Raw genomic sequence first — 15,225 nt, 5'->3', positions numbered from 1 at the left:
AAATACATCTTTTTGCTGGACCCTGAGGAAGCGCATTATGCGAAACGCGTAGCTCCAGCAATTCTTTCTGCACATGCTATAATGCTATACAATATATTGTTACTCCCATCTCAATCAATGTAGATGAACTTACGTACTTATTGTTTTTATTCTATGTATAAAGATTTTCCAATTTTTTTTAAATATATATATGTGTTATTGTTATGCTGTACAAATATATGCATATTTTGGTGATATATAGAGGCACATTTAAATCCCCCTCTCCTTGAGGACACGGCTTGACCTATTATCTGGGCCAATCTTTGCCCTTGTTTTGTCTTTCCAGAGTGGAATAGGGGCCTTGGGCCAGTAAGTTTAGTCTGTTTGCAAGAGGCAAAGACAAAGTCAGAAGTCTGAATTTGTCTGTATGCCCTGTCTTCCTGGGCCAATTAGATGTGATGAAAATCACCGGAACCCATTCCTCGTCCATTTTGCACAGCAGTCTAGGAAGGATCTTCATCAGTGGGAAGGCAAAAACCAGTTTGAATTGAGCCCTAGCAAATGACCAGAGCACCTACTATGAAGACTAGAGAATACCTGATCTTGGAAACAAAATTGTTCAGTTTGTTGCTGAATCTGGAGGTAACATGTCCATATCTGGTTTTCCCCACCATTGACAGCAGTTTTAAAAGATCTCTGGGTACTGAAGCCACTCTCCTGGGTCTAGGCCGTCTGCCTGCCAATTATCTACTCTAGGGATGTGGATGGTCCAGAGAGCTGGAAAGTAGCTTTCTACCAAGTGGAATGTTAGATTAATTTATTTCAGGGAAGCTTGACTTCTGGTGCACCCCTTGTTGATAGTAGGCCACTGTTGTGGTATTCTCACTCTGCAGACTGACTGGGTGATCTTGCAGAAGAGAATTCCAGAATTGTAGAGATAATCTGATTGCTCTCAGCTCACGAAAGTTGAGGGGAAATATTGATTCCGGGAGTTGTAAACTCCCTCTCCAATTTATAAGACTGATATTCACTGTCCCCCATCTTCCAGGGCAAAAAAAACTTTCAGATTTTCAGGCAGGACTGGAGATCTATTATGGTAGAGAAAGCTTTGTTTGGTTGGTCAAAAGCAGTGGGTGAACCAAGGATTTGCTTGTTCCAAGTTGTGGATATACTGAATTGAATAGGACTGGAGTAAAACTGGGCAAAGGGAACTGCCTCGAAGGAGGTTACCATCCAACCAAAACCTTCATGCAGAAGCAAACTGGGGATGTCATTTTGACCTAAGGGTCCACACATGGTACTTCGCAGGAGGCTCACTGCCAAAAAAAGGTGCAAGAGCTACTTTGCCATTCTCCTGTGGAATAAAACCTCTGGCTTGGATGGTTTAATATTAGACATGGTTATTGTAGAAGGTGTGAGGTCTGCAAAGCAGACTTTTTAAAGTTGATTATTCAGCAAAAAGCTTGAAGGAACTAAACAAGTGAACTGTTGTCTAGATGTTAGCAGACAAGACTGTGGCATCCAGGTGACTAGTTGTATGAATGCCCCAGGTCCTCCGAGGAGCAAGAAGTGGGGGAAGCACTTTTGTGAACACTAGGGGTGCAGAGGATAACCTTAATAATGGTAGTGCTACAGCCTGGAAGTGTTAGATCTCCCACAGCAAAACACAAAACGCATTAAAGAAGGGAAGATGGAGATGTGTAGATATGCATCTTGTATGTCCACTCATGCCAGAAATGTTCCTGGTCTAAGACGCAATAACAGATCATGTTGATTTTATACAGAATTTTAGTACACAAAAAGAATTATTGGTTTTGAAATCCAGATTTGGGCAGATGCCTCGGTTTGGTTTTGGGACTATAAATAGGATGCCATGAAAACCTTGAAACCGTTCTGAAGAACTGGTACAATCATTAAGGCGATCATTAAATTTGCCTTCTTTTGGTTTGTAGCTGGCAGATTGGAAGGGAAAAAGCAATGAGGAGGCAGAGATTCTATTTTGTACAAATTTGAAATGACAGATTGGACCCAAAAGGTCTGGGATGTCTTGGATCCACACAGGCCCAAATGCCAACAGAGCCCTCCAACTCCTAGGAGTGTGGGTGCCCTTTAATAAGGAGGGCTTTTAGACCAGCTTGGTTCCAGTGCTTGTGATAAAAAGAGGTGTTAGGCCTTGGTTTTGAGGTTGATGCCTAGGAAAAGCAAAAAAATAATTTTTCTGAGGAAAAGTAGCAGTCATAGGAGTAGAAGACTTGAGTTTTTCTTGTGGGGTAGATTACCTATACCCATTGACTGAATTGACAAATGTATTAACGGATTGTGCAAATAGATGTTCAGTGTCAAAAGGCATATGCAGGAGCAGACCAAGATTTTAGCCACACCATTCTGTGCATAAGCAGAGATAAGGGACATTATTATTATTATAAAGGATTTATATAGCGCCAACAGTTTGCGCAGCGCTTAACAAAATGAGGGCAGACATTACAGTTACACTACAATTTGGAACAAAAGGAATCAGAGGGCCCTGCTCGTTAGAGCTTACAATCTAAAAGGGAGGGTCAATTGATACAAAAGGCAGTAGCTGTGGGGGATGAGCTGATGGAGCAAGTGAAACAGCGTTATTAGTTAGTAGCCGGGTAGGCTTCTTTAAAGAGAAGGGTTTTCAGGGATCGTCTAAAGATGGATAGATTAGGGGACAGTCGGACAGATTGGGGTAGAGAGTTCCAAAGAATGGGAGAAGCTCTGGAGAAATCCTGGAGGCGAGCATGGGAAGAGGTGACAAGGGAGCTAGAGAGCATGAGGTCTTGGGAGGACCGAAGAGAGCGGCTTGGTTGATATTTTGAGATCAGGTTAGTGATGTAGCTGGGGGCAGAGTTGTGGATGGCTTTGTAAACTATTGTTAGCACTTTGAATTTTATTCGTTGGGTGAGTGGAAGCCAATGAAGGGATTGGCAGAGAGGGTTGGAGGACACTGAACGGTTGGTAAGGTGGATAAGTCTTGCAGCAGCATTCATTATGGATTGAAGGGGGGATAATCTAAGTAAGGGTAATCCAATGAGGAGGGAGTTGCAATAGTCGAGGCGAGAGATAACCAGGGCGTGAATTAAAAGCTTGGTGGTGTCATTGGTTAAAAAGGGACATTCTAGAGACTTGGCAAATTATATTCTCTAGAGCGTCACAGCAAAATCTATAAGGCTGAGGGCATCAAGTGCAATTGTTTTAAGACAGCAGGGATATTAAATACAGTTTTCTGGTCTCTGTTTATTTGTCTTGATAAGGTAGTTAAAATATGGCAAAAAGAAATTGCAGCAATTGCTGGCTGCAGGGCTGGACCTACAAGAGCAAATGAGGCCTTCAAGAGGGTTTCAAAATGTTTATCAACATAATCCAACAAAATAAACAGAAGATGGAACATACTCAATAGGAACTGTACGGTGTTTATTGAGACCTGAAATGGCAAGATCCATTCCCGGAATAGCCCATGCCTTCTTAAAGTGGAATTAAACCTAAAAGCAAATATTTATTAAAGTATATTGCAGCTTACCAATTCTTATATGTGATGGCTGCAATAGTTTTTACTTCGTGATCTGGACAGTAGACTTGTTTTTCAACAGAACAAGCTCTCCTGCAGATGTAGCAGTTAAGGGGTTGAGACAAACCCTTTACCACTCACAGGTTGCTTGCAATGATCAGCTTTTATTTATGTAAACCCTTTAACCCAAAAGGGAAAAATGGTTGGCTTTAACTGCTTATAAAGGGTTAGCTGTAGTTCAGCTTCAGTTTGTTAGTGTATTTAAATCTGCTAGTACATGGAACACTCCCTTCCCCCAGATTAACAATGCTACTGTCCAAATGTGTTCCTGTTCTCCTTCATCCAGAGTGAAGGGACTCTAATACAGACAGGAGGTGTGTTCCTGACCAGATCACCAGGTGAAAACACTGCAGGAAAAAAAGCATAAAGAAAGAAAACGAATGTAACCACCATATTGAATGATTGGCAGGCTGTAATACATAACATGCTTTTTTATGGGTTTAATATTGTTTTAAAATCTTTCCATAGGATAATTCTCAGTAAAATTTTGGGAGGAGTGAAACTCCTCCCACGGCTGAGCCAGTCCTCAAAGTGCAAACTCAATTGGTGTGCATATGGGAAAGTAATATTTTTCCGACTTAGGGCTGGTTCACACTAGATGAAGTTCAGGGCATTTGCAGTATGCATCAAAAATACAAAGTGTTTTCCATGTATTCCAATGGACCACCACACCAGTGAAAGCATCAAAAAATGCGCATGCAGAAAAGCATCTATAATGCAGAAATTGTGCTGTGAACTGGCACTTAGTCCCACAGGAACTTGTTATGGCAGTGGAGAGTCGGGTGCTGTTAGGCAAAGACCCAGTGTGCACCATGGAAATTAATGTTGGGGTGAGAAGACATCGCTTTTCCCTCATAAAATGTAGAGGAAGGAAAATCCTCTGCAGTCACCACTACAAAATCAGGGTTCTCAATTATTTCCTCCATAATATCCTCCAGTAAAAAAGGATTTGGGTTATACTAGCCCTAAATAGGGTCAGGGGAAATAGAAGGTGTATAGAATCTCTAGAAACCGAAGGTTGTAGAACTGCTGAGAGTTTTCCAGAATTCAGACATAGCGGCACATTAATCCGTTTCGGTCAGACAGCTGCATTGTGCATTTCTGAATGGGTGTTAAGAGTCAGAGGAAGGGAGCGCTGACATAAGACATTGCTCTGGGACAAGAGAAGAGCCATCACCCAGAGCGTTGTTACGTTTCCTTTAGGCCGTCTGCAGAACACTTCAGCTTTTTGTTCCAGCTCCCTTATGCCTGTGATCTGCCATTACTAAGCGAGTGGATCCCCAATCGGGTACTTGGCACGCGGCTCACTGCCAAAAAAAAAGCGAAAGAACCACTTTGCCACACTTGTCTCATGTAGGGGAGCTCATTGAAGTATATGGGCTGCCCTATGCACTGTCTCACAAAAAAAGATGTGAACAGGGCATAAGAGCTGAGTGTGAAAGCTGGGCAGAGATCAAGGACGTCGTTTTTTTCTGATAAACAAATGCAGGACTAAGAACCTATGGGGGGGGGGGGGGGTATACTTTATTTTTGAAATGCTAAAGCTGAGCTTTTTACATTGCATAGATTTGCTGCAAAGTTGATAAATCACTAACTGTACAGATTTATACATTCAATCTAATATAGCAGGTCACTCAGTTATACATTACAATCCATAAATACCAAACATTTCAAGGTTCCCAATGATTACATAATTTCTGCATAGCTGAACTTCTACCGACTACACAGAAATTTGTCTTGTCTGTACCATCAGTCATTAAAGTCGTTATTTTATGTTTTTACCAACATAGCTGAGCACAGCCACTTTTTCCCCTTTCACTTTTTGTGAAAGAAATATGCATAAGCAGGGCTGTGTTTTTTTTCAGAGAATAGGTGCAGGTACTCCCCACTTCGGAGTCACCCCTTGTCTCCACCCCCTACCCACCTCCGACTTGTAGGGATGCACCGATCCGATATCGGCGCCGATATGTCCATTTTAGATGGATCGGTAACATTGACCGATCAACGGGCCGATCCGGTTTTTGCTGAGTAACGGCTCAGCCATCCCTTACTAGGTGCAGTAGTAGTATGGGATGGGAGCCGCTACTTCCTGTATAGTCCTGGCTCACAGGCAGAGTGATATCAGATGCACTCCGCCTGTGAATGGAGGAGCCGTACACATGAAGCAGCGGCTTTGCTCTGTACTGCAGCCGCTTGCTTTGTGTGTAGCCCCGGATCGGTTCCGGTATCGGCAACTTCACAACGCCAGATATCGGTATCGGGTCCAAAAAGTCAGATCGGTGCATCCCTACCTACGAGTGCTGTCCTTTGGTTCCACCCTCTACCAGCCACCAGTTCAAACCCCCCCCCCCCCCTTTTAGAGAATACAGAACCAAGTATCATGTTGCCTATCTAGGAAATTTGTATGGGATTTGTTGATAACTAGAAAAGCAGTAAAATAGATCCCCTGGAATCAGCAACAATAGACCCCCCCCAACAATAGATCCCCTCAGCAACAAGAAATCTCCCCCTGCAACAATCGCCCCCCCCCCCAATAAATCCTCCCCTGCAACAATAGACCCCCCCAACAATAGATCCCCTCAGCAACAATAAATCTTCCCCTGCAACAATCGCCCCCCCCCCCAATAAATCCTCCTCTGCAACAATAGAACATCCCCAACAACAATAGCCCCCCAGCAACTATAGTTCCCCCAAGCAACAATAAATCCTCCACTGCAACAATATCCCCACCCACAACAAAATGCATTCCAGCAACAATAGATTCACCCCAGCAACAATAGATCCCCCAGCAGCTAGCATCAATAGGCCCTTCAGCTCACCCCAGTACCCCTTTGCCATTGCATACATTCATACTGGAGGTGGCGACACTGCGTTCCCCCCAGTTCCCACTGAAAAAAAAGCCCTGTGCATAAGAATATACAAATGCATTCTTAATTTAAAATGGATCATAAAATAAAATGTATCAGAATTCACAATGTGAAAATTTGATTATTGCTTGTAGATAAAAATAAAACAAAAATAAAAAGTTGTATTAACTATATGGATGTTACTATAGTGATCGGAGGTGCTACGAAAAGTCGTGAGTACGAAGCCATGATGTTAGCTAGGCTGACAATAGACACATGCCACCTGAATTTACACTTTCATTTGACAAGGCAAATAGCAGACTTCAGAGTAGGCTCCACAAGGAGTTCATACTTTCCTTTCAAAAACTCAACCACTGTGTCAATCCTTGGGAGCAGCACTCAAACGTTTTTCTGCTAGATTCAATTTTTAACAAATCAATCCTTGGCTAGAGCTATGAAAGTCCCCCTTCACATTAGCTGCTCATGCACCAAGCACCACACTGCAGAAAACAGGAGACGTAATATATGAACCCCCCCTGTACCTATAAGCACCAGAAAATGTAAATAAATTTCTCGTATAAGCTGTGCAGCAAGCCTGCCATATAACCTAGTTTGGCTTTTCCGAGCACTCTTCATGAGCTCTCCATAGATGTGTGATGCCTGCTTATTTGTGTCAATCAGCAAGGAATGGAATATGAATCAAACCCCTACATATCAAAGGGGAAATGCAAGTCTGCAAAGTTATTTTCTACATTTTTACATGACTGCACACAGAGGGAGAGTGTGGCACACTGAAACCTGTTGTGCTGAAATTCGCTTTCCATGTACATAGGCATCAATTCCCTCAGCTTTACCGCATGTGATAAAGGTATCAGGTTACTCATTTTCATAAATTGTTGCATGTGGTAAATGAAGTCCAATTTACAAAAAAAAGATGATTATGTGGTATTTAAAAAAAAAAAAAAAAAAAAAAAAAAAAAACACTTTAAAAAGGTCTGCTTTTTTTTTTTTTTTTTTACAATCAACTGTAAGCCCCCGTTCACACTGGGGCGACCTGTGAGGCGACCTGGTCGCCTCACAGGTCGCCTCCCATAGGGAAGCTGCGGACCCGTTCTGATAGGAGCGACACAAGTCGCTCCGACTCAGAAAAAGGGTCCGGAGCTTCTTTTGGGCGACCAGGAGGCGACCGCCATAGACTTCAATGTTATGAAGTCCGTGGCGGCCTCTCCGAGGTCGCGGCGCGCTGCTCGCACCGCGACCTCGGAGGTCGCGGTGCGAAGTAGCGTCGCCCCAGTGTGAACGGGGGCTTAGTGGGGAAGCCCACTGAGGAGTCATCTGTTAAGGACACAGCTTATCAACCAGCATTGTCAAAAAACCACCTGGGGGACCCCCCACTCCAAACTGTTTTTTGACAAATCTTAGTCTGCTCCTTAGCAACCAGCTCAATGCTGTAAATTACCGCAATAAATAATGCGGTAATTACTGCTAAATCTAACAAATACCGCATTCGGTATTTAAACAGTGGATTGAACTTTCTAAACCGATTTAGCACATGCGATACTTTACCACATTTTATTTGCCGTTATTTCTTAGTGAATTGACCCCATAGTTACAAAACATTGGATAGTGGTCCTGAAAACTAAAATGGGGACTCTGGGTGTGAGTTTTTGCCTCAAACTATCAGGATAAGGAGTTAAATCAACAAAAGTACTAAAACTACCTTTACAACAGCCGCCATTATTTTGCCATCAAAATTGAGGGTCAAATCAGACACATATACAGTGGGTACGGAAAGTATTCAGACCCCCTTAAATTTTTCACTCTTCGTTATATTGCAGCCATTTGCTAAAATCATTTAGGTTCATTCTTCTTCCTCATGAATGTACACATAGCACCCCATACTGACAGAAAAACACAGAATTGTTGACATTGTTGCAGATTTATTAAAAAAGAAAAACTGAAATATCACATGGTCCTAAGTATTCAGACCCTTTGCTCAGTATTTAGTAGAAGCCCCCTTTTGATCTAATACAGCCAGGAGTCTTTTTGGGAAAGATGCAACAAGTCTTTCACACCTGGATTTGGGGATCCTCTGCCATTCCTCCTTGCAGATCCTCTCCAGTTCTGTCAGGTTGGATGGTAAACGTTGGTGGACAGACATTTTTAGGTCTCTCCAGAGATGCTCAATTGGGTTTAAGTCAGGGCTCTGGCTGGGCCATTCAAGAACAGTCACGGAGTTGTTGTGAAGCCACTCCTTCGTTATTTTAGCTGTGTGCTTAGGGTCATTGTCTTGTTGGAAGGTAAACCTTCGGCCCAGTCTGAGGTCCAGAGCACTCTGGAGAAGGTTTTTGTCCAGGATATCCCTGTACTTGGCTGCATTCATCTTTCCCTCAATTGCAACCAGTCGTCCTGTCCCTGCAGCTGAAAAACACCCCCACAACATGATGCTGCCACCACCATGCTTCACTGTTGGAACTGTATTGGACAGGTGATGAGCAGTGCCTGGTTTTCTCCACACATACCGCTTAGAATTAAGGCCAAAAAGTTCTATTTTGGTCTCATCAGACCAGAGAATCTTATTTCTCACCATCTTGAAGTCCTTCAGGTGTTTTTTAGCAAACTCCATGCGGGCTTTCATGTGTCTTACACTGAGGAGAGGCTTCCGTCGGGCCACTCTGCCATAAAGCCCCGACTGATGGAGGGCTGCAGTGATGGTTGACTTTCTACAACTTTCTCCCATCTCCTGACTGCATCTCTGGAGCTCAGCCACAGTGATCTTTGGGTTCTTCTTTACCTCTCTCACCAAGGCTCTTCTCCCCCGATAGCTCAGTTTGGCCAGCTCTAGGAAGGGTTCTGGTCGTCCCAAATGTCTTCCATTTGAGGATTATGGAGGCCACTTTGCTCTTAGGAACCTTAAGTGCAGCAGAAATCTTTTTGTAACCTTGGCCAGATCTGTGCCTTGCCACAATTCTGTCTCTGAGCTCTTCAGGCAGTTCCTTTGACCTCATGATTCTCATTTGCTCTGACATGCATTGTGATCTGGAAGGTCTTATATAGACAGGTGTGTGGCTTTCCTAATCAAGTCCAATCAGTATAATCAAACACAGCTGGACTCAAATGAAGGTGTAGAACCATCTCAAGGATGATCAGAAGAAATGGAAAGCACCTGAGTTAAATATATGAGTGTCACAGCAAAGGGTCTGAATACTTAGGACCATGTGATATTTCAGTTTTTCTTTTTTAATAAATCTGCAACAATGTCAACAATTCTGTGTTTTTCTGTCAGTATGGGGTGCTATGTGTACATTCATGAGGAAGAAGAATGAACTTAAATGATTTTAGCAAATGGCTGCAATATAACAAAGAGTGAAAAATTTAAGGGGGTCTGAATACTTTCCGTACCCACTGTAGATAATCTAGAAAGATGCCAACTGCTCATATTCTTTGGGGGACAACTGAAGGGTTTGTACATGTAACTTACATGAATGCATGCAATCCTCACCCATCCAGGTCATTTCACTTTAAGCAGGTACCATCAAAGTTTGAGGCAGCCCACGCATAAGACAAATACTGACTGAGAAATTTTAAGATGACTTTTCTCTTCATATAATTTACTCATGCATGAGAACTGACCCCCCTCCCCCCCCCAAATCATATAAACAAAGGAAGCACTATATCCATGCTTATTCTGTCTAGTTGCCACAATGAAAAGTTCTCTAATTCAAAGGAATATTAACTTACTTTATATGACACCGATGTTAGCAAATGGGCAATATTTTGTACCACACCATGGTTGAATAAAATTGTCTGATGATCAGGAGCCTGCAAAAAAAATAAATAAATAAATAAATATACAGCTTCCAAATGTATCCAGCTTCTGACAGCAAAAAGATAAGGGACATACATTTTCATAGATGCTATTAGTTTTATGAGCTTCCATAAAAGTTTCTACAGACAGTAGAGAGACTCCAATCTATCTCCAGAGCTACAGCCCCGTTTCGGGATGTGGACACGTGCAACGCCAGTCTCCTCCTACCTGAAGTGGTGCTGTATCATAAGTGGCTGGAGACAGAAATAGAAGTCACTCTAATGACTATACAGAGAAACCTTTATAGAAGGTTTTACTGATTTCTGTTTTCAAGGTGCACGGATTGTATCCATGTGTATGAGGCCTTATAAATAAAAATAAGTGTGTCAAACCTAGCCAATATACGAGATCTGTCCGGAACAATTCAGAAAGTGACAAAAACACACACCAATATAATAAAGTGCAGACAACTGCAATTAAAAAAAGTGTCCAGAGCATATAACCGCTCCTAGTCAAGCTATCATCCCGCATAGAGTGTCTGCCCACATCCGGCAGGATGGGCTGGTGGAGCCGGAGTCTCATGAAAGATTAAACTGTTTGTACCCAAGGCTCAGATCACACCTATGCGTTTTTTAATGCTTTTTGTAAAAACACACTTCAGTCCATTTAACAGTTTCCTATGGGACACTTTCAAATCTGTGCTTTTTTAGCCTCTGTATGTTTGGAAAGGGTCAGGGACTTTTTTAAAAGCAAAAACGTGCATTTTTAGTTCAATAGACTTCAATGGAGGAGCTGCAGAAAAAAAATGTAGTGAGTTTTTGCTATGATTTTGCATTTTTTTTAATCCACCCAATAACAAACTGGCAAAAAAAAAAAATACGCAAAACAAACAAAGTGCGCAAAATAGTGTTAAAAATGTGTGTGAAAAAACGCAAAATGCGCTGCAGAAATGGATCAAAAGCAAACTAGCATAGGTGTGAACCAAGCCTTAAGCCCCGTACACACGTACCGATCGTCGGCCAAACGATCGGCCGTCTTTTGTCCAGGGCTGTCGTATCTGTTGAAAACTGCAAAAGACTGCACACGAATTTTGTCGGCCAACAACAGCCGACTGCAGAAGTGATGTCATGTGATGGTTAACTTTCCTTGTCTTTTTTCTTCTCTGAGCATGCCCAGTCTTGCTAATCGGCTGTCTGTCGGCCGAAATCTGTACTGACTGGCGAACAATCGGCCGTTCTGGTGTTGGCCAACAAAGATTTTAATGCCTGCACGACAGATTCTGTTCGGCCGAAAATGCGCTGTCGGCTGTCGGAAGCATCATACGAACAAGCCTACAATCGGCCGAATATTTACAGCCGACAATCGGTACGTGTGTACGGGGCTTTAGGGTACCTTTTTAATGACAGCTTTTAATAAAATGATTTTACTCTACTCTGCAGATACTCAGCCTTCCTTTATCCTCATTCATATGGATTTCCCATGAGTGGGGCTGACTCTGGAGTTGCATATAAAAAAAAAAAAGCACAAATTACCAATTTAAAAAGGGTACGATATAATAAATAACAATAAATAACAATAAATAATTTTCTGGTGAGTGTTTTTGATTTACTGGGTGGAGGAGTAACAGAGTGCAGTGTGATTTACACATAGTGGAAAGTGGATTTTAGACAGCGTTGTATCACATGGTCCTTTTAACTAACAGTTTGCGAGAAGACAAAAGCTTAAAAATAGGACTTCTTTAATAACTGTCTTGAGTAGGAGCGGATAAATGCACTGGACACTTTTTAAATTGCAGCTGTATGCACATTATGGGGTTAATTTACTAAAGCTGGAGAGTGCAAAATCTTTTGCAGCTCTGCATAGAATCCAATCAGCTTCCAGATTTTATTGTCAACTAGCTGAAGTTAAAAGCTAATTGGCTACGATGCACAGCAGCACCAGATTCTGAGTGCTCCAGCTTTAGCAAATCCCCCCCATGCTTTTTTTGTTTGAAAAAGTCCATTAGGCCGCAACGTGTCAGAGATCACACCAAGAAGAGGAACACAGCGAGACACTGCCAGGTGGCTTGCAGAGTGTACAGTGCCTTGCGATTTTATACTTCTGATACTGATTTCATATAGAGATATTGTTTTGACATTTGATTTTTTGCTGAAGGGTTGTGACAGGTTCGCAGACCAAAACCAAATCCATATCTGACCTCCACAAATTGGGTAGAATACCTACAGTGCCTTGCAAAAAGTATTCAACCCCCTTGAACTTTTCGACCTTTTGCCACATTTCAGGCTTCAAACAGATATAAAACTGTAATTTTTTGTGAAGAATCAACAAGTGGGACACAATCATGAAGTGGAACGAAATGTATTGGATATTTCAAACTTTTTTAACAAATAAAAAACTGAAAAATTGGGCGTGCAAAATTTTTCAGCCCCTTTACTTTCAGTGCAGCAAACTCTCTCCAGAAGTTCAGTGAGGATCTCTGAATGATCCAATGTTGACCTAAATGACTAATGATGATAAATAGAATCCACCTGTGTGTAATCAAGTCTCCGTATAAATGCACCTGCACTGTGAGATAGTCTCAGAGGTCCGTTTAAAGCGCAGAGAGCATCATGAAGAACAAGGAACACACCAGGCAGGTCCGAGATACTGTTGTGGAGAAGTTTAAAGCCGGATTTGGATACAAAAAGATTTCCCAAGCTTTAAACATCCCAAGGAGCACTGTGCAAGCGATAATATTGAAATGGAAGGAGTATCAGACCACTGCAAATCTACAAAGACCTGGCCGTCCCTCTAAACTTTCAGCTCATACAAGGAGAAGACTGATCAGAGATGCAGCCAAGAGGCCCATGATCACTCTGGATGAACTGCAGAGATCTACAGCTGAGGTGGGAGACTCTGTCCATAGGACAACAATCAGTCATATACTGCACAAATCTGGCCTTTATGGAAGAGTGGCAAGAAGAAAGACAATTCTTAAAGATATCCATAAAAAGTGTCGTTTAAAGTTTGCCACAAGCCACCTGGGAGACACACCAAACATGTGGAAGAAGGTGCTCTGGTCAGATGAAACCAAAATCGAACTTTTTGGCAACAATGCAAAACGTTATGTTTAGCGTAAAAGCAACACAGCTCATCACCCTGAACACACCATCCCCACTGTCAAACATGGTGGTGGCAGCATCATGGTTTGGGCCTGTTTTTCTTCAGCAGGGACAGGGAAGATGGTTAAAATTGATGGGAAGATAGATGGAGCCAAATACAGGAACATTCTGGAAGAAAACCTGATGGAGTCTGCAAAAGACTTGAGACTGGGACGGAGATTTGTCTTCCAACAAGACAATGATCCAAAACATAAAGCAAAATCTACAATGGAATGATTCACAAATAAACATATCCAGGTGTTAGAATGGCCAAGTCAAAGTCCAGACCTGAATTAAATCGAGAATCTGTGGAAAGAACTGAAAACTGCTGTTCACAAACGCTCTCCATCCAACCTCACTGAGCTCAAGCTGTTTTGCAAGGAGAAATGGGCAAAAATTTCAGTCTCTCGATGTGCAAAACTGATAGAGACATACCCCAAGCGACTTACAGCTGTAATCGCAGCAAAAGGTGGCGCTACAAAGTATTAACTTAAGGGGGCTGAATAATTTTGCACGCCCAATTTTTTAGTTTTTTATTTGTTAAAAAAGTTTGAAATATAAAATAAATTTTGTTCCACTTCATGATTGTGTCCCACTTGCTGTTGATTCTTCAAAAAAAAAAAAAAATTACAGTTTTATATCTTTATGTTTGAAGCCTGAAATGTGGCAAAAGGTCGCAAAGTTCAAGGGGGCTGAATACTTTTGCAAGGCACTGTATATGCAGAGTTATGATGCTGTGGTGCATGGAGGAATGCGAGTACATTTTAATGCTTTAGATTTAATAAAAGAATGATGAACACTAGTTTTTCTCTGCTTTATTAATTTATCTCTTGAGATGATGTATCATGGAGTCTGATGGGGATCGAAGGAACTGAATCATACTGGGCTGGGTGAAATGATCAGTAATAAATCAAGCCTAATGTGACCTTACTTGAAAAGGAAGGTTCACCAAAAGAGGTGAGGTGAAACCTGAGAAGGCCACAGAGGTGGTGAAGCATTAGTTACTGTGGAGGATGATTGATTGCACTTGATTCCTTTAAATGTTGAAGGTCTGCATGTGTATGCATACAAGGATTGTACAGCACAGTGGGATCTTTGATTGGACTATATATGGACACTATTTGATTGAACACTTGATGGACTTGCCCTAAACACTTTATTTTGATAATAGAGAGCAAGTTAGGATTAAGATCTAGCAGGAGCACTGCACAGTTTTTTCTCTTTTCTTTTTCTGCTTGCACATACACTAGATTACTAACATTATTTGGGCGCCTGCCTTTATATGCACATGAACTTTAATGGCATCCCAGTCCTAGACCCCGTTCACATTAGGTCGCTCCGACTTAGGGGGCGACCTGTGAAGTCGTGTGCAGCGTGACTTCGGCGCGACTTGCACGGACTTCACATAATGGAAGTCAATGCAAGTCGCCTCCAGGTCCCCCCCAAGTAGTACAGGACCTTTTTTCTAAGTCGGAGCGACTTGTGTCGCTCCTATTAGAACGGCTCCTGTACTACACAGAGGGAGCGACGGTGCACGACTTGTCAGGCTGACCAAGTCGCCTGACAAGTCGTACCAGTGTGAATGGACACTTAGTCTGTAGGGTTAAATAACAGCTTCAACTCTGCTGGAAAGGCTGTCCACAAGGTTTAAGAGTGTTTCTCATTCTTCCAGAAGCGCATTTGTGAGGTCAGGCACTGATGGACGAGAAGGCCTGGCCTGCAGTCTTCGCTCCAATTCACCCAAAGGTATTCTATCGGGTTGAGGTATGGACTCTTTGCAGGTCAGTCAATTTCCTCCACCCCCAACTCGCTCATCCATGTCTTTATGGACCTTGCTTTGTGCACTGGTCCAAATCATTT

The 15,225-nt window shown here is 42.3% G+C and overlaps 1 protein-coding gene across 4 annotated transcripts in view; it reads right to left on the bottom strand.

Annotated features, from left to right (window-relative positions):
- Positions 1 to 15,225, bottom strand: part of ARMC8 (armadillo repeat containing 8) — a 231,523-nt gene that overhangs the window by 142,863 nt on the left and 73,435 nt on the right. For all 4 annotated transcript variants that reach the window (XM_082262386.1, XM_082262388.1, XM_082262387.1 and 1 more), the window contains exon 7: positions 10,159 to 10,239. In XM_082262386.1, the coding sequence (XP_082118512.1) occupies positions 10,159 to 10,239 (81 nt within the window). The remainder of the gene's footprint in view (positions 1 to 10,158; positions 10,240 to 15,225) is intronic.

The sequence above is a fragment of the Pelophylax lessonae genome, assembly GCF_965119305.1.
Source record: "Pelophylax lessonae genome assembly, chromosome: 6".
Classification (NCBI taxonomy): Eukaryota; Metazoa; Chordata; class Amphibia; order Anura; family Ranidae; genus Pelophylax; species Pelophylax lessonae.
Note: the sequence above shows the minus strand (reverse complement) of the source record. Positions and strands in the feature narration are given on the sequence as shown.